This window comes from Athene noctua, chromosome 6 (assembly GCF_965140245.1).
Source record: "Athene noctua chromosome 6, bAthNoc1.hap1.1, whole genome shotgun sequence".
Taxonomy (NCBI): Eukaryota; Metazoa; Chordata; class Aves; order Strigiformes; family Strigidae; genus Athene; species Athene noctua.
In genome coordinates this window covers 10,030,276-10,049,860 of record NC_134042.1, presented here as the reverse complement: position 1 = coordinate 10,049,860, position 19,585 = coordinate 10,030,276, and the positions used below count along the sequence as shown (strand labels likewise).

At 50.3% G+C, this 19,585-nt stretch overlaps 1 protein-coding gene across 3 annotated transcripts in view; it reads left to right on the top strand.

The window, feature by feature from the left end:
- CREB3L1 (cAMP responsive element binding protein 3 like 1) overlaps positions 1 to 16,119 on the top strand; it is a 57,760-nt gene extending 41,641 nt beyond the window's left edge. For 2 of the 3 annotated variants that reach the window (XM_074909516.1, XM_074909514.1), the window contains exons 4-12: positions 1,509 to 1,587; positions 2,515 to 2,675; positions 3,276 to 3,425; positions 4,228 to 4,286; positions 6,165 to 6,233; positions 8,546 to 8,645; positions 12,624 to 12,744; positions 13,173 to 13,419; positions 13,821 to 16,119. In XM_074909516.1, the coding sequence (XP_074765617.1) occupies positions 1,509 to 1,587; positions 2,515 to 2,675; positions 3,276 to 3,425; positions 4,228 to 4,286; positions 6,165 to 6,233; positions 8,546 to 8,645; positions 12,624 to 12,744; positions 13,173 to 13,419; positions 13,821 to 13,857 (1,023 nt within the window). In that variant the 3' untranslated portion in view covers positions 13,858 to 16,119. The remainder of the gene's footprint in view (positions 1 to 1,508; positions 1,588 to 2,514; positions 2,676 to 3,275; positions 3,426 to 4,227; positions 4,287 to 6,164; positions 6,234 to 8,545; positions 8,646 to 12,623; positions 12,745 to 13,172; positions 13,420 to 13,820) is intronic. The other variant, XM_074909515.1, reaches the window with a different exon arrangement.
- The last annotated feature ends 3,466 nt before the right edge of the window (positions 16,120 to 19,585 follow it).

Sequence of the window (19,585 nt, the reverse complement as noted above, 5' to 3'; positions counted from 1 at the left end):
CAAGCACTCCTGATGCTAGCTAGAACTGTGTTCTTGATTCCTGCGGTGAAGCTACAAGACAGCTGATCCTTCCAGAGAAAATGGTGGAAAGAGGGTTTTTTTCCAGCACTTACAATCTCAATGAAATTAAATTTCAATATAACAGTCCCAATGTAAGTTAAATACAAGCATGTTTCCTTGGTACAAAAGCCAAAGGCTTTTAAGCTTGCATGTGTTGGAGACCTGTCCTCTCCGATCTGCCAGTATTTCTATAGCCACTCTTGGCTTATTTTCATTTTTCAGAGAACACTATCAATTAATGTGATGCCAGTGACCCCACTGTTCCCAAGTATAGACTCCTGCTCTGCCACTGTCTTTTTTGTGGCCTTGGTCTTATCATATGGCCTCTCACTTTTCTCAGCTGCTCACTGAAAATGGAGGTCCCACTGCAGGTCCTGCTTGCTTTTTCCTGTGAAGCAGCAGGAAGGAACAAGGGGCCACGTCTTTTGGTCATCTCTAAGTTCTTAAGAAGTCTGTCTGAAGGAGGCTCACTTTTGCCACTGGTACATGGGTACAAGTTGAGGGCTCAGTTTGGCTGGCCCTGAGTCCAGCTGTGTTGGATGGGAAGGTCTGATCAGTCTCACATAGACCTTGGCTATCTTGTAGCAGCTCAGTAGATAACAGTAGAGCATCTCTGGGGTTCACTTCCTTTTTTCACTCATGCTGAGCATCTTCCCATTTAAACAACCATCCAAAACAAATGGGTACTTCCAGCCAAAACTGTGCACAAACTTCCTCCATTATTTACACAGCTTGAACTTGCTGTGCCCTCAAAGCTCTGCTGTGTGTGCTCAACAGCCATACCATGGTGCTCTCTCAGCTGTGTTTACAGTCTGGAGGAGTTTGCAATGTGTCTGTTTAGTGTAAAAACTCCCCCAGCCTTTGGTGGGCTGGTGGCTGGCGAGCCAGGGGAGCTGAGGGGCAGCACAGCCCAGATGGTAATAAATCTACTCTTTATTTAACTCTCAGTCCCCTCCGATTGGAAACAGCTGCCCAGTGGCCCTGGTACAAATCATGTGAGCAGGACAGGAGTTTTGTTCTGGTTCTGGTTCTGTGCAATCTCTATACTCCGATTTTTAATGAAGGCAGATCAAAGACGACTTCCCATGGTAATACATGGGTTGGTTTAAATTGCACTGTCTGGGTCTAGCGAGGGAAGAATTGACAAGGATAAAAGTCATCTCCCTTTTGGAGGTACTGGGTAAACAGCTTGGCAGGGTATCCATCCACCACTGCCTCCTCCTCTGCAAACGTGTGTTTGCTCTCTGTGTGCCCAGTGACACAGATCTCAGGGGTTTATGTTTGGACTCTTGGTTTCTGTTATGTGTAGTGAGAGACTGCTTTGGGGCAGAGCTGTGAGATGGGGCAGGAAAGAGAGCCGGGGAGAAGTGGCTATGAACAGAACTGGTGGGAATCCTCTGGGTTGGGAAGTTGGTAGCACACAAAAGCTCTTTCTGCTTCTCTTCTAGACTCCCATAGAAATTGCTCCAGCGCCTGTGATCAAAGCTGAACCCAAAGAGGTGAATCAGTTTCTAAATGTACCTGCAGGTAAGAAGATAGAACTTGCTGATTGACTTATATCCCTCTATATTACTCAGATATAGATCATTACAGGAAGGAAAGACAACACCTGAGAGCAGAACTATGTATACAAGGTAGCACTGGGGCACAGACCAATGAAGGAGTGAGCACTGCACTGTTCCAACCTAGATCGGTGTCTGGACCAGCAGCCACTGATCAGAATTGTTCAGACAGGGACTCCCAGGCAAAACAGGCTACCTCAGAGTTGGAAATATGCAAGAGTGCCTTTAAAATCCTCAGAGAGACTGCAGTGTTATCCAAAAACAACCATCTGAAAGTCAGGAAATTCAGGATCCAGTTTAATTTGAAAGAAACCCAAGCATCTGAAAATCTGCCGATGCACAAATGGAAGCACTATAGGAACTCCCACTGCCGCAGAGAGACATTCCTTAGGCATATTCCCACCTCCATTAAGGCCCCCAGGGCTCTCCAGTACAAAGTGGGGACAGTTTTCAAGTGCTTGGAAACCTACTGGGTGACCGGAGGCCCTTTGGTTCAAGTGTGCTGGCAAGTGTGTGAGCCCTGCGGTGCTTTTGGAAGAGCTCTTCTCTTAGAGAGCTTCCTGCACTTGTGAACAGGCTATGGAGCAAAACATCACAGGCTTTGTACTCTGTTTTGGTTGACACCTGGGTACCTTATTGCTTTGTAAATACCTTCAGTGTCTTGGCAAAGCCCCTGCCAGCTCCCTGACTCCTGCAGTTCCTAGTTTAGCACATTTGAGGTCAGCCTCACCTCAGTCCAGCCTTGTTCTCAGACCCACCCTGTCTTGTAAGACTCATCACCCTCTCCTTTCAGTCCTGTTAGGCAGTGCCTTTTCCTGTTGCTACTCGGAGCCCTATACCTGTACCAAAAGGCTGACATGGCAGCCATTAACATCATCTTCTTCTTTCTCAGTAGATGACCTGGTGCAGATGCCTCCAACTCCACCCAGCAGCCATGGCAGTGACAGCGATGGATCTCAGAGTCCCCGCTCCCTGCCTCCCTCCAGCCCAGCCCGACCTGCTGCTCGTTCTTCTACTGCCATCTCCTCCTCACCTCTCCTCACAGCACCACACGTAAGGAGGCAGCAGGAAATCACTGGGACACAGGGCTCCTTGGTGCTCAGAGGGGGTTGGAGACTTCCCAAGGCTCACGTGGAGAATCCTGCCCTTGTTTAGGTCTCCAAGCTGAAATGCTCTGGCAAGGCAATGTAATGTCTTAGCACAGGGATGTGGGGACAGGACGGTGCTCACAGGAGTGAGGAAAGGTGCAATGAGTCTTACACGATGCCTACCAGCAGCTACCTTGTTTTAGCAAGTGCTGTCTTTCACCCTGTACTTTGGGAAGTGCCCTGTGCGCTGGAGGACTTTCTGAAGAGGTTAATGGAAGAGAAAAGAATAACTAAGAATCCCCATAACAAGACTGTGTTTTAACTATCACCCAAAAGTTATTTGGTGGGATTCTGCAGTGCAAGTGTGTAGCCAGCCTCACCATGAAGGAGCAGATGCCCTCCCAAGTAAAAGAGGAAGGCAACTGCTGAGCTGTGCCCCCAGGATCAGGTTGAGAGCAGGAAAGAACATCTGTACTGAGCCCCTAGCTGCTCTTCAAGGCTTTGAGGAGTATCTCTGGGATAGAAGTCCTTGCTGATGCTGACGGCTGCTCTCTGTGTGTTTCAGAAGTTACAAGGGACCTCTGGCCCGCTGCTCTTGACTGAAGAGGAGAAACGCACCTTGATTGCCGAGGGCTACCCCATTCCTACCAAGCTGCCTCTCACCAAAGCAGAGGAGAAAGCACTGAAGAGGGTCCGGAGGAAAATCAAGAACAAGGTGACTGCAAAAAATGTAACAATGCAGTTCCCACAATTCCAGAGCATCCTCAGCTGACTAGTACTATAGTTAGCCTTGCCTCCTCAGCTGCAGTGCAGCTCAGAAAAGGTGGGATCCTGCCTTTGGTACACTGGCACGAGCCTCCCAATCCACAGAAATGGTGTCATGGAGCACCTCTGCACGCATGCTGTGTGTGCAGCCATATCTGGGAAGTATGGCCTGCAACCCATCTCCAGGGAGTGTGTGGCCTGCGATGGGGCCCACAAGCTAAGGCATCACAGATCAGACAAACCAGCCTGGTTAAGCCTTGTTGTGGAGGCAGGGAAACAATCCATTGCGCAGTGCAGGACGGGTGATGCACAGAGCTCATTAGCCAGGCAGAGGCTGTGAGACTTCAGACTGTGATTAGAAAGCATCCCACGGGAGAAATGGTGAGACCCTGAATTAGTCACCCAGTGACTCAGAGGTGGTCTGGGGCAGAATCTGCCCAGATGGCCACAGCACGTACCCATGTGAGTCAGAGGAGATCAAAGCAACCCTAAAGATGCTCTCACCAGTGAGGGGGTCAAGCATACTGCAACTCATGGTTGTGGCCTACAGGCTACAGAAGGCTGCATGCCTACAGCATCCATCCCTCCCAGATTTGGCCTGGAGACCAGTAGGAATAGCAGACTGGAAGGCGACTTCCCCATTTATCTTTAGGGTGCTCTGTATGCAGGGAACAGACAAGATGAGGGACCTGCAGAGAAATGTCTAGAAGCTTATGATACTGACTCCTCTCTAATGGCTGCCCCCCTCACAGATCTCCGCTCAGGAGAGTCGCAGGAAGAAGAAAGAATATGTGGAGTGTCTAGAGAAAAAGTAAGTTTCTCCTTCTCAGTCATACTTTTCAAACAGAAGCCCTGTCCATGCACAGCCCCCCCTTTCTAGTATTTTTGTCTCTGAATTGCTTAAAGAGTACGATTCCTTGCAAGGCTGGCTGCACAGAAGTTTGGTTTGGGATCCTGCCCCTACTCCCCTCCCTCCTAGAAATCCTCTTGCAGGATAAAGATTGCTCTAGAAACATTGCGTTTCCAACTGCTTAGTTTGGCTGGTCCCCTGCAGAACACAGGCCATTTTGGCTGCCAACAAGGTGGGATTTTGGGTAAGAGTCATGTTTCCCCACTAGAAGTTGCTTCTATTTTGTCTGTCCTGTAAGCAGCAGGCCTTCTGAGGGCACTGACCATGGCTTTTTCCCCTCTCTTCCCATGAGGGTGGACACAGAAGCATTTGATAGCAAGAAAAAGCTTGGACTACAGTTATTCCTCAGACTTCCTTCCCTTCCACCGTTTCCTGCATTAACTTTGTTTTTTCCTTTGCAACCCTGAGGCAACCCTGCATGTATGGCAAGCATAAGCCTAAGGTGACATCACGTGACACTGACAGGGTAGAAAATAACTTCTGAGGGCCTGATCCTTTGATCCCTTCTGTACTAGCAGCTCCTGATGGGCATTCCCAGGCAAGGAAGAATGGTGGGATCCAGGTGCAAATTCATATTTAAATACCATCTTCTTCCCTGTTAACACCACCTGAGATCAGCAAAGTGGAAAAAACCAACCCCCAAACCCAACTTCAGTTGACTCTTCCTCCTGATGCTATTTGTTTTTCTTCTCTAAGTGTGGAGAAATGCTGAATAAAAACAGATGACTCAAGGCACCTTCAAGTTCTCGTGCCCTTCCATAAGCAGCACCTTGACATGTGTGTGAGTGTGTCCAGGTATCCAAGCACATCACCTCCAGCTAGTGTCCCACCTTGACACCCAGATCCTTCAAGCTGGGGCTGGGAAGTTGGCTGGCCTTGCTCAAGTGGCAGGTCCAGGGGTTTTTGTGCTTGGGGCCTCTTCCCCAGACGTGGCTCTGGTGCCTGTATGTACTCAGCGGTTTGTTACGCTAGTGCATTGCTGTGACAGATGGCTTTCAAACAATGCCAGGTTTAAATGTGAACCAAAAGCAGCATTCAGTGAATTTTTTTAATGGAACAAGTCTTTGGTCAACTTGGCTTTCTGTCAGAGCCGGTTTGTCAAAACCTGTACTTGAGCCTTCACCATTCAGTTTGACACCTTTGCTGCAAGCCCAGTTTTTACACGGAACGCCTGGTTTCGGAGGCTGTGCTGGAAACCTCCGGCAGGATCAGGCTGTGTCCCTGGCCTGCCTTCCTCCGGGCCTGGAGACATTCCCCTTCCCTCGTCCCATCTGCAGCCTAACCGCTTTCCCTGTCGAGGCGGTGGGAAGGAGCCTGTAGGTTCTCTGCTGCCCTCAAGTGCCCGCACTCGGAGCTGGCCCAGCGTTTGCACAGAACTGTTTGGTTTTCAGCCAGGCGGGTTTCTTAATCCGAATGGGAGAGGTTTGAATTTGTCCCCCTGTTCCTTTTCCACGCTCCTTAGTGGGGTTTGGAAGTGATGGAAATGTCTACATAACTTTGGGGCTTTCCTGACTTGACCTGCCTGTAAGTGGATGCTACTGGCTCTCCCAGCCCTCGGGAAAGCCTGAACGGGGAACTGTCACACCTAACTGTCCACCTGCAACCTCATCCTTGGTTCCTGGTCTGTCGGGGCTGCCTGCAACCAGATGGGCCAGGAACATCTGGCTCCAGGTGATGGATGAGGCCAGTGAGCCTCCACACGCCGAGAAAGACAAGGATTACATTTTCTTTATCTGTCCGGCCCTTATAACTAACGGGCTATGGGGTTTATTCCCACAGGGTTGAGACATACACAACAGAAAACAATGAACTCTGGAAAAAAGTGGAGACCTTAGAAAACGCAAACAGGTGAGAGGTGCTAGAGCTGACCCTCTGTGGGTAGGGTGGGGTGGACAGGAAGGGAAGCCAGGGGAGCACTGGGGCGAGAAGAGAAAGGCAGGCTCCCCCGGCTCCTTGCAGACAGCGCTGCTCGGCCAGGCGCTGGTTTTCGGCCCGTGGCAGCAGCGAAGCAGCTGGGTTTGGTTAGCAAGCCTGGAATGTTTGTGTTGGGACGGCCGGGCCGCGCCACAGCAAGGGGAGGGAGGGGAGGCGTGTTTCTCACATCTCTTCCTCCTTCTCCCTGCAGCCCTTTGGGCTCATGCTGCCCTCCCCATTGCTCTCCAGGCCTCTGGCTGTCTCCAGGGCAGATGCATCGAGGGAGGCCCCTCACACCAGTCTCTCAGAACCACTGTTTCTGCTCTTGGGCTCTCTGGAGGAATACAGGGCCCTGGGCATAATGTACCTACTTCAGGTTTCTCACGAGAAAGAGCTGAACAGACTTAGTGAATATAGGGAAAGCCCATTCCTGTAATAAAGGTGGAGAGCCCAGCTCCCACCAAATCCAGGGCAACTCTCTGTGCATGTGTTACCAGACCCTGCCCTGCCTCTTCCCCTTGCAAAGCAAGCCTGGAGAATCTCCCTCCCGTCTCCTGCTGCTGCTCACCTGGAAGGAGCAAGCTGCTCCTGCAGCCCCAGAGCAGGCCCCTGGCTCCCTCACCCAAGAAGCTGGCGAGCACTTGTGCTCCTAATATGCAGAGCTGGCCGTTTGATCACCAGGGGAATTTAACTCCCAAGTAACGAAGACTCCCACCCTGCAGTGGGGATGGACAGCTGGAGGAGGACCCAGCTCTGCTCCTTCTTACCGGGTGCAGCAGGTGTGAGCAAGGGCAGGGTCAGCTGCAGGGCTGGTCAGAGGGACACTCACTTCTATAGCCCCGTTTCTGTCACCCCCAGCTCGAACTGATGGGGAGAACCAGAGAGCCAGTCCCACCACTCACCCCTCCTGCCATCCATGGCAGGAGAGCTGTGGCCCCAGCTTCCAGTCCAGCCACGGGTGCCGTCATGGGGGCTGTCAGGCATGATCTGGCTGAGGTGTGCGAGCGACCGGAGCCTCCCATCTGCCGGGGACATGGCTGCCCAGCTGCTCACATCCACGAGGCACAGCCTGCCTGCCGCCCGGCATTTCTGGGAGCGCAGGCAGCCCTGCTGCTGAAAAGGCATGAGCCCCACCCTGCGAAATCAAGAGATTGGCCTAAGAGCCAGGAGATTTTTTTTTTTTTCAAAATACACATTGTGTTCTTTCTAATTGGGTTTGGGTTTTGAGCACTGCCAGTGGGACACTCTGTGCTTCTTTCCACATACACAAAGAGCAGAAAAGGATTTGGAAAGAGATAAAGCTGGGATTCTCCTGCAATCTCCTGGCTCCAGGACCTGGCATTTTATGAAAGCTCAAACATATTTGTGTAAAACAGTCAGTGCTCCCAGGGGGAAACACGCAGTAGCCTGCATTTCAGTAATTTGCAGCCCTTGGGAACTGTGCGCTCTGTAGTCTCCTTCATCCCAGATTTCTTCACCAGCCCAGTGAAGGGTTTGGTGTCTTAGTAACACACCTTCCACTGTTTTGTGTTTATGTGTGCCGATGCCCATGTTCAGTTAAATGGGGCAGAGAGACCTTAGCACATGTTCCAGATGGGGCAGCCAGAGAATGAATTAATTGTTAAACTCAAGATTTGGCTTTGCCCGCATCTCTCTGCAGAGCTTGCCAAGACTGAAGAAGCTGGAGGGGATCAAACCTGGTTTTTATTTTTGTCTCCACCATATGGTTCAGAGCACAGGTTGGGCAGCAGAGTGCATGTCTATTGAGTGAAGTGGCAGCAGGCAGGCCTGTGCTCAAGGTCTGACCTGACTACAAAGTTCAGCCTCCATCCCAGAGCTTGGCTTTCATGGTAGCCTGCATCTCCATTGCTTTGGGAGATGGCTAGCTAGGCTTTGAGGCACCCAGGAGTCCTAAATGAGTGGGGCATTCGTAATGGTGGGTAGTTGCAGTGAAGATTGTGGCGGATCTACTGGTGAGGAGATGGAGGGTGTTACCTCAATGTAGCAGCACCCTGGGACATTCCTCCCACAGTTCCTGCACATGTCTCAATATCGGCCTTTTTTGTTTCTTGCTTCCCAAGCCTGTTTGGTTGGAGAGCTTGGGCAAGATATAGCAAGGGGGAGATACTTGTTTTCACAAGAAGGAAAAATCAGGGTAAAATATGAAGGGGATAGTGGTATTCTTGCATCACTTATCAGCTGCTACCTCCTTATCAAGTTTTGATTTGGGTTGTTTCCTATTCCAGGACTCTGCTCCAGCAGTTACAGAAGCTGCAGGCTCTGGTAGCTGGGAAAGTCTCCAGACCTTACAAAATGGCTTCTACGCAGACCGGGACCTGTCTAATGGTATAAGCTTCATTTCAGTCTTCCTTATTGGCCATGCTTCCCCAGACAGCTTTGTCGATTGCTTGTCTCTGCCCCCTTCCCTGATGCCCAGATCTGTTGCCAGTTACATCTGCTCTCTCCTTTTGTGTTAGAGTCACCAGAACCAGGCCCTGCATCACACAGACATCAGTAGTGTCAGTTGTTTGTGCAACAGCATTAGAATAATTCCTGCATTTTCACTATTTTGTTCTTTGTGCAAAACAGCACTTTGTCTGCTTTTTGTTAGCTATCAGCCATTCAACAAAAATCTTCGGTGAGCTTCCATTGTAACAGGCAGTTTTCGTTTGCAAAGTTGGTAATGCTTAATGTTTAACTCAGCAGGGTGGATGAAGAGGCCAAATATTCCTCCCAGTGGGCACTACCTTGTGTTGATCAGCAAGAAATGGCATCTGTTCTTCCTATGCCTGCACATCAAGCTTTGTTAAATCGAGCTGAAATCCTTTTCATTTGCCCTTTTGACTAACCAAAATGACTCGGGGTTGTCTGTTGGTTTTGGTAATCCCTGTTTGCCTCTCATTTCTCATAGTGGAGGATCATGGTTAAGCAATATTGGCTTCACTGTGGATTTTTGGGACATGCCAGTGTGTGGCCATAAATAGAGTCAATTGCTTATTCTTCATCTCATTTTTTGCCGGGAGGGAAGTTTCTGATCCATGGTAAAAATATAACCTTCAACCCTGTGATGTCTTTGCAGGATTATCATAGTAGCTGCTTGTGACAAATTTGTCAAAGTTAGTTATCTGTATCTAGTTATCACTTTTGTACTGTTAACAGGCATGAAATACAAGCAGATGGTGAGGTGCTTGCCCCACTTTCTCATCATCCTCAGTGTCCTGAGGGGTTGTTTTTCACTCTCAATCAGTTTCCTTGGTTCCAGAGCCCCTGCTCCGTAATTTCCAGCACTTTTTCCTTTCAAAATCTGCTCAGACTTTTGCTACTCTTTGCTGCCCCCATGTCAGACGAGCTTTTAATGATGAACTGTCTTTTCTGTTGGCTGCTCTGTGGCTTCATTCCCAAATTCTTTCCACATTTTCGGGTGTGACCCAGCTGGGCCCAGTGACTCATTGCTCCTTAACGCAGCACCCCTGGCTCCAGCAATTCTTCATTGCTGCTACCTGGAATGAGAAAGTCCAGAAGAGGTGGCTTCCGGACATCCTCTGTGCTACAGGCTGATAAAATGCCTAATTTAGCTTCCCAACAATGTCTTATCTCTCCTTGCTGCTCCCTTCGTTTCACGGCATCCCAGCCCACACACCAACTCTCTCAGGCTTCCTAGCTTTGAAGCATTTCAAGAATTTGTAATTTGCTTTTCTATCTTTGGCCAGCTCCTCTCATAGGCCTCTGAGTTCCTGTTTTCCCTTTTCAAATACAGCACTCTTTATCATGACAGATATGTAGAATCATCATGCCTTGAAGCATGGGAGTGGAGCAGAATACCCTCCTTTTTTAGCCCTATGTCATTCCTGCTGGATATTTGTCCAGCCAGTTCTTGAGGCTTCCAGTGATGAGCAGCCCTCAGCCTCCTCAGGCAAACCATTCCAGTGATTTGTTATCTTTCCCAGATAATGCTTTCTTGCAACAGCTTAAGCCTATAACAGCTTCTGCCCACTGTAAGCAAGATCAGTTTACCCTCCCATTGTGCAGCTGCATTTTACATATTTGAAAACTATGGGTTTTGAGCTACTCCCTTCAGTCTGCTCTGCTAAATCACCACAATTTCTTCAGTCTTCCATTGTAAACTGAGTTACTGAACCACTGCTTGTTCCCAGAGCTCTCATCCAGACTTTCTCTGAATGCCCTGAATCTTTTTGGAAGTACAGGGCCCAAAGCTGGACACAGTGTTCCATCTGAAGGCCAGTGCAGAGCCAGCCAGCCAGCAAGTCTGTTCTATTGCCTGGGCTGAGATTTGCCCTTTGCAAAGTGACACTGACTTGTGCCCACCTGGTGCTCCATTTTAACCCCCAGAACAGCTGCCTGGCATGTAGTCGCTGACGTGTTTCCTCTGTTAATCAGCCCTGCTACCTCACAGGTCTCAGCAGGTCCCGGAGTTTGTCTGAATGGATCTGCCCATTGTTCTCTTGGACCACTTCTCATGGTCAAGATCATTCTGAATTTGAATCCTGACCAAAAGCCAGTCTGCTTGTAGTCTCTCCCATCTGCACATTTGATACAGTCCATCATCCAAGTCAAGCTTAAAAATGTTGAATCTTGCCAGAGCCATAACAGATCTCTCTGCTACTCCATCTGCTACTTCCTCCCAGTTTGACAGTGAACCATTTGATAAGTACACTCTCAGGACATATTTTTTTTGATTAATTTTGCCTCCACCTTTCCAACTGGTTTTGCAGTAGTTTCCTCTAGCTTAGTTTCCCTTGCTTTTTAAGAGGTCAGAATGGTGAGATGATCAAAAGGTGTGAGATGAATGGTACTCAGAGCCAAACCAAGAGTTATTGTTATGAAGTGTTACAGAGTTTGAACTGGAGACAAATCAGAGCATCAGTCAGAGTTAACCTGAAACAAAACAGCGTAAAAACAATGCTGGTTTCCAAAGCCCCAGTTGAAAGCCATGTTAAAGCAAGATATTAAGTATACTGCTCTTTCCCAGCCCATAAAGCCATTTTATTTCAGGAGAAGAAGAGGTTTCACAGGGCTGGCTCCCCTTTCTGGAAGTTGTGTGTTTGGCTGTGATAATTCCAAGCAACATCTATTCAGAATTTAATTTTCCTCCCATTTTTGTGAAATAAGAGTTCTAAATGCCTTATGTGCCTCTATGCTGTCCACATATAATTTCCTTACTTTAAAACCAGACATGAAGAGTCTTTACATAGCATAGTATACCTGTGCTATTATTTTATCTTCCACATCTCCTGGAATCCACTGGTGGTCAAAATTACCTTGATGTACCAGCTTCTGTGCACTACTTTGGCATGGCTATTCCAAAATAGGTGGCTATTCTGAAAAGCAGTCAAGCAATTGCTGGCTGTCCCCCCAGGTGTCCCCACAGCACAACTTAGCTAGTTTACACAAGGTAGTAGAAATCACCAACAGATGCATTGCCTCTTTGATGTGCTCAGCCTGAGCGCTAAGCTGGCAGCAGCTAGTTATATACCACCCGTGGCACATGGGTATTCAGGTAGTAAGCATTTGGCTTCGTATCATTTCCCGTGTGTGCCCTCTTGCTCTGTACTGGTAGTTCCCTAAACACTATAAAGACCCTTACCATCAGCTCTGGCATCTCACTCTGAAGCTTTACTGTTATGGCAGAATTTACAGACAGGTGCAAATCTACCAGAGGGGGATTTCCAGGGAGTTTTCAGCTGCCTCTCTCCTTATATCACTGCCCAGTAGCTCTGACTGGTCTGCCTGACAGCAGAGGGCATGTACACATGGTCCTGCATATGTGCATGTCAACCATAAATGTAACCCTTTCCTTGGAATCTCTGCCCTTGCTATCAGGTGTTAGGTGGCTGCAGTTTTGCTGTCTTTTCTATCCTTGCATGGACAGTAACTTCACTTTGCTATGTGCTGTGGTATCTCTCACATTTCTCTGGGTGAGCTTGTTTTCTTACAGCTCACTGCAGCTCCTACTGAGACGATGGTCAGGTTGCCTTTGGTCAAGTCAAAGTTCGTCCCTTCTGTTGAGTTTCCCTCTTTCTCAACTTGTTCCCCAGCCTTCCATATCTCTCATCAACTGGACAGGCAAGTTCTCACCGTTCAACCAGAAATGCTTCAAATAAAGCAACACGAGGATGCTTCTGACTTCCCTTTTTAGATTTGAAGCAGACATTAGCAGAACAAGCCCTTTCCCTTCCTGTGTGACCACAGCAACCCAGTTGTCAGCCTGACCACATGTTCTCATGCAGCCTCGCGTTTGTGTGCTGCAGGGGGAGTGCTTCCTCATGGTTAGTGATGCTAACTCCGTGCTGGTCTCCTCCCTAGGTGCTGGCACTCTGCTTCGTTCTGATCCTGGGATCCCTGATGCCCTGTCTCCCTGAGTTCTCTTCAGCATCACAGACAGTGAAAGCAACACCAGCACCAGATATTTACACAACTAGTAAGAGTGAGTCTAACGTGGATCCTCCATTTCACCCTGTCAAACCATTTCCAGCTCTTCTCACAACACTCTACCCTCAGTGCCTACCCCATATGGTGGGGCTCTGGTGAGGGCAGATTCCTGGCCTCTCCGTGGTACAGACTCTGATAAAAGCACCTTGTTGGCCTGTCGTTGTTCTCTGCTAACCGTTGTCCCAAAACATGACAAGTGTCGAAGGAACATGAGGGAAAAGTCCCAGAGCAGACTGATTGTCTTCTGAAGAGGCTATGTGTCTGCATCCTGGAGCTGGGGGGAGGTGGGTATCCTGCAGAGCAGGCTGTTACACATGGACATGGCCATAGCTGGGTGAGCACACGCTGAAACCATCACCATGGCCCACACCCACTGCAGGAGACCTTATCCTCATTGTTAACCAATGCTCTCCTTTTTTCCAGTTCAGTCACGGAGCCTCCTTTTCTATGATGAGGGTGCTGGCTCCTTAGAAGAGAGCTATAGCTCCTTCCTAACCATGGACCATCCTGAGGGGTGGGAGGCCGAAAAAGGGCAGTCTGAGGAGGGAAGGCCTCATCTGGCCAGGACACATGAGACGGCCAAATATCTGAGCAAGTCTCAGCTGGAGGGTCCTGACCAGAACCAAACTGACCCAACTCTCACCGACCTCAAAGAGCAATTCCATGAGAGGTAAGCAGGTGGGGGCCACCCTCGGAGCCCCAAAACACAGCATGGTGTCTGGGAGTGAGCAACAGGCACATCCCCTCTGCTGCAAGCTAAGGACAGTGATGTGCCTGGGACAGGCAAATTAGCTCAAGAGCAGCGGCTGGCGGAGGTCAATGCTGACAGGGAACAAAAGACCAAGTTTATTTCCTCGAGCAAAAGTTTGGGACTCCATAAAGCTCTGTCCCACTGGCACAGAGCTGAGGAGGACTGGGTGAGTCAGGTGGTCCCAGGCTTGCTGGTCATTCAGTGACCTGGGGAAGGGCTCCATCCAGGTCAGAGCAAACCAGCTGGGCACACAGAGAGGTGAATTTGCATAGGAGGCTGCAATGAACCTTGACTGATGCCTTGTCTTTTCTTTTCCTCAGGGAGACAAGCTCCAGTGAGACAGCTGAATACTTGTAGCAGCTGCTGGACCTCAAGGCCTCATCTGTCTGATTGCAGGATTCCCTCCTCACCGAGCAACTGAGGGGACTTGGCAGGAGAGGACGCTGCATTCAGACACTCCTAAACTGGCCTTGGGTTCAGCTCCTCCCCTTCCCCATGCCCACCCCACCCTCGTTAGTACTGAGCTCTCTGAAGGGAGTGGCAGGACTGCCAGAACCAGCAATAAATGTCTGGCAAAGCCCTGAGACGTCTTCTTCTCCTGGCCTTACCTCCTGCTTAAATGAGCACTACCCTATGGATGTGGGCTCACCTTGGAGTGGAGGGAGATCAGGGGAAGCCCCCAAACTATTCAGCTCACTCCACAAAGCCTTCAGACCCCCCCTTCAGGGGACTGTCCCCAGGCGTGTACCCCTTGGCTACATCAGATGCACCTGAAGGAGAGAGAGTGCTGGATTTACTTTCCTGCCTGGGGGACTTAGGAGTGGGTGATGCTGGTGCTGGAGAGATGGCTCTGGAGAGTTTGAGCTCATTTCTTCCCCTCCATCTGTGTTAGTATACTTCTGCTTCTGTTGAGAGAAAACCTAGTTCTCCCTTGCTCTAGTTTTCTCTTGATGGACATGCCTACATAACTTCCATGCCAACTATCTGCAAAGATCTGCACACAAACGGAGTCGGGGGGACAGATCCCAGACAGATAAACCACCGTAAAAATTAGCCAGCAGCTTCTGGGCAACCAGAGCTCTGAAATAGAGAACAATTTTCCCCCACAACCCACTTATCCCCATCCTCAGCACCCTTGCTTTGGCAGGGGTGGTATTTCCCTTTCTGTTCCCAGCTTGGGCCCCACAGTGCAGTGCTAACCAGGGCAGTGATCCTCTCATTTTCCACTCTGCAGACCTCCTGCTTGGACGTGGGTGAGAGAAACCCACTCCTGTAACCTGATCCCCCTCCCAGCTCTCCATCCTCAATTCTGCTTCGTGCCAAATGGGGTCTTTCTAGGAACCATCAAAGAGAGCTGTGCAGCCCATCGGAGGCCTGTCAGGTAGCCATCATTCCCCTCACATCCTCCCTGGGCACAGCAGTGTTGTGAAAGCCACTGAGGACATACTGGCATCTCTGGTGACAGGTACCTCTGTCAGGAAAGAGGTGGCATGTTGGAATTGGCCAGGGTCACCAAAGACTGTTTTAGACCTCTTCCTTCTAAGTGCTGGCACCAAAGGTAGCAAACTCTTGCCCTACCACCCTTCAGGCCAGACTTGCCAAGTTTGGTGCTGAAATGACCTCATCTCAAGCCGATGCCATCCTCTTTAGCACCCAGACACCCATTTCTGACCCTTGTTCCTCCCCAGCAAAATCCCTGCTGAAAGGCTCAGGCATCTCCTCACTCCGTTCCCTCAGCTGCCATTTGATGGAAAGAGAATCTGGGGGACACATGAGTGTCAGAGATCTGGGATGTGGCCGGTTGCCCTGTGTTTGTACACGGGATTCCGTGTGCTCTGCCAGGTCTCAGAGCAGGCTCCTCCTTGGCTTGTTCCTCTCCAAGCACCCTGGACTCACTCTGCACTGCCCCAGCCTCTCCTCTTCCCCCAGGCTGGGAGTGGAGAGGGCTCTCCAGAGAGGAAGGATGGGATGGCTTTTTCTCAAGGACTGGGAGAAGTGAGGGAAGGGCCCTCACATCCCTCTTTTCTCCCTTTTGAAAACCGGTTTTGCCCCCTGAAGCCATTTAGGACAAATTTGGACACAGCTAGCTGCAACCATACATGCGTGGCCGGTGGGGTGAGGAAGAGGAAGGCCTTCAGCATAGCTCTGCTCTTCTCGAGGTTCCCACAGGACCTGCTGGTCACCAGATACCACTGCACTGCCCATCCTCCACCTCCACCCCAGCACAAAGAACCACTGCCGGGCCCAAGCACGCCCTCCTCCACCCCAGCACTTCCACCGATCACGTCCCCGTGCCTCCCACTCCCACCATTGTACAGAGACCAAGAGCAGAACTCGTTTGTACATAATGAACCTTATTTTGTATTATTGCCGATCCCTTAAGATATTGTATTTTGGAGACTCTCAGATCCTATTTTCAGTATTGTATTTTATTAAGAATTAGTGCGGGCTTGGCATCTATGAACTTCTTTCTTGTTAGCAGCTCACTTTCCCGTTATACTCCAGCCTCTACCCTCCCAGTTTGTTTTGTTTTGATTTTTCAAGCCACCTTTCCCTCCTCCTATCACTCGCTCTGCATTTGCTTAGTGAAGCAAAATAAAAATAAAATAAAAAGATGCAGCATCAGCCCTGGGTTGACAGGTCCTTTCATTGAGGCATGGTTGTCACACCAGCCCACATGCACAGCCCCTCACCTCCAGCTTCCCCAGTGTCCCATTCCCTGGCCACGCGTAGAATTGGTTCAGTGCTGAGACCTTGTGCTCAGTGTCAGGGGCTGGAAACAAATTTGTGTGTTTTATTTCCAGCAGCACTGTGATTTCTTCTGAACAAATCAGAACTCTTCTGCCTCAGTGTCTCTTCCCTCTCTGAAATACCGCTAACATCATCCTCTTGGAAGCAGGAAGATTATGGAAAAAGTTGCAATGAGTATGCAATGAGCTCCTCTGATGAAGGTCTTGTGCAGGGGTCTTTACAACAAAGACATTGCTAGTAGCACTGTGGCTCTGGTCCCATCCTGCCTGAAAAAATACTTAAATCCTTCCATTAACTGTAAAAGCAGAGCAGCTGTGCTCTGATCAGTAACGACTGGGACCTGGCTGGCTGTCAGCCTGTACCTCTGACAGTCCATTAACATCTGTGAAAACTGATAGGTTTTGTCCTGATTTTGTGTGAAACACAAGGCAATAGGGGGTCTAGAAAACAAATCTTCCTTTTCTAGAAAGCTCTGAGTGGGTTCGTTAGAATTTGGCCATCGAAACAACTCCTTGCAACCAGGCCCTCCGTGCCAGGATGGCAGCCCAAGCAGGAGCCCCTCTCGGAGATGCTAAAAGGTGGCTCCATCTTGGCTGCGCTGGTACAGCCGGGCTCTGTCTTTGCCACGGAAGGATATGAGGCTCAGGGCTGGCAAAGATGTCTGTCTGTGACTTAAGATTTCTTTGTGGGGAGGAGTAAAGCAGTGAACTGTTGCCACCCTGTTGTGACAGGGCTGGCCATCAGGCAGTGGCTGAGAAAGAGGAGCTCTCTTTTCTTTCCTGGGTCTGTACTGCCAAGAGGGGGTTTGACATGGTGATCCATGGTGGGTTTGTCTGACACGGGTTTTACAGACCCCACAGAGCTCCCTTCTCCTCTGCATGCCCATGGATGCAAAGAAATGCCCGACCTTGCCCTGCAGTTTGTGTCCTGGGCCTTGAACTAGTTTTAAATCAAGGGTCTGACATTTTCCCTGAGGCACCTTGTCCAAAAGCAGGCTGCTATCCCTTCGGCAATGTGATGCACCTTCCCCCACTGTGTGACCACAGGCTTCCCCCTGCACCCAGCAGAGGTGAGGGGCTCCTGCTTTGGTCACCCCTGTGAAACATCACCCAGCTCTTCGGGCATTGACTTCCAGGGAGATTCTGGCCTGAACATTCATATATGCTGCAAAATGTCAAGGGAAATGGGTGCAGGAGGGAAACTCCTAAAAGGACAAATTCTCAGGCTTTGGCTCCTTTAACACTGATGCAGCCAGAGCAACCAGAATCCCTGTCCGTCAGGAACAAATTTCCCTTCATCTGAACAAATCGTCCTAATTCTGCAGTCTACTGGATAACTCTGAGCTGCTCAAAACAGGCACATTAGGATCATTCAATCCCTGCTATGTCTTCCGAAATGCAGCCAGCTAATCACACCTACCAATTTGGCTACAGCAACTAATTAGAGCAGAACAAGAACATTAGCAAAGCAAGAGGGCACCTTCTTTACAAGTCACCTTCAGCCTCACTCACTTAGGCTGGGTCTGCTCCAACTGCCCCCAGCCAAGCTCTGCCACACCAAGCTGGGCTTTTGCCCATTTAGGGTCACATTTCTAACAAGCCTCTGCACTATAATACGTACAAGCCCTGAATAAAAGAATGCTAACGGAACATGGGCTTCATTTTTCAGAGACAAATTATTCCCAACTGTTCTCTGTTACCAGGCCAACTTGAAAAAAAAAAAAGAGAAAAGAATTGGCTTTTGCTGCTCGCCGCTTCCGAGCAGGCCACTGGCAGTGCGTGGCAGCAGCCTGACGGGTACGTTGAGTTTGTTACAGAAGGACATGTGCTATTAGGGCTCTCAGAACAGCATCCCCGCTCTCTGAGCCCAGCGTGGTCCCTCCTGCTGTCACCATTTGGGACTCTACTAGCAGTGCTCATATGGATCCATCATGGGATCGGCAGGCTTTGGTTCTGCTGACTGGCAAGGAGCCTGAGCCTGGGCTTCTGGACACCTGTGGAGAACGGGGCGGTTGCACCTCCTGACACCTCCAGGTGCTGAGGGCTTGTTAATAGCGACGGCACCAGGCTGGATGCTGACTCAGCTCGCCTCAACCTTAACAAACCTGTGTTGATTTTCTATCTGGTGGCTGAAACCAGGTTTACAGGCAAACAGAGTGGACGTTCCTCTTCCTGTGCCCAGGGGAGGAGACTGTACCCTTCCAGAGCTTAACTTGCCAGAAATGCTTCTTCGTAGAAAGCCCGTGCCCTGCCTGTGCCTGAAAAATCAAGGACAGGGTTTGTATGATAACACCGAGCTGCCCTTGTACAGCCCTGTGTGCCCTCACAGAAGGAAATCCCCACCTAGGGCACAGGAGAGGCCCTTTCCTGCCTGTGGCCCAGGTAAGGGGGTGACCCCCAGGTAAGTGGGTGACCTGGCTCAGATGAAGGGTGTCTTGGGTGCCAGGAGGACAGAACTGACCTAAATCCACCACACAGCCACGCTGTCCTCAGCCAGCATCTGCCTGCTCTTCCCAGGCCTTCCAGGAGCATCCTCCAAGGGAAGGGTGACCCCATTAGTGAGAGATATGTGAAACGTCCTGCAGAGACAGGTGAGCAGAGAGAGAGAGGCAGAAGCCCGGGCAATCCTTACCTCCCCTCATGCAGGCATATCCCATGATGTCTCCTCCAGACACACAAAATCTGGATGCACTGCCTTTGTGGCAGCTGTACAGTTTGGCACATGGGTAGAAAGGGGCAAAATCCTCTGCTGGCTACTCCTTCCCCAGAGACGTTTTCTGTAGCGCGGGATCAGCCCCTGTGAGAAGGCAGAGGCACCTACTGTCCTTCCCCTCCCTCTGCCTCTACCAGAGGCACCGTCACCCGTGGTGGCTCTGCTGTTGGGAGGTTTCCTGCAATAAGGGCCTCTGCTTCCCTCCCTGAAGCTCCTTTTCTATGGCACCAATGCAGCCACCAGTGAGAAATGACCCTCAGGTCGCTCTCTCCTCCTTCCCTCACTAGGACCCTGTGCTCCCCCAGCCTCCAACTTGCACCCACCCCAGCCTGGACATCCCCTTCCTCAGCATGGCGGCCACTGACTCCTTCAACCATGAGGGACAAGACAGGTGTCTGTCAAAATCTCCTGGGAGCATGAGTGGACCTGCATCCTGCATCCCACAGAGCTCCTCTAGGCAGCCCGGCCAGGGCGTGTGCGAGTGGCTGTCATAGCACATAGCCAGCGGGGGCACCCCCAGGCCAGGGTGAGCCCCAGTGCAGGCAAAGAGGCATCGCCCCGTGGGTCCCTCTGCGCCAGTCAGGTACCTGCTGCTTCTCACTTCCCACAGCCTGCTCCCAGC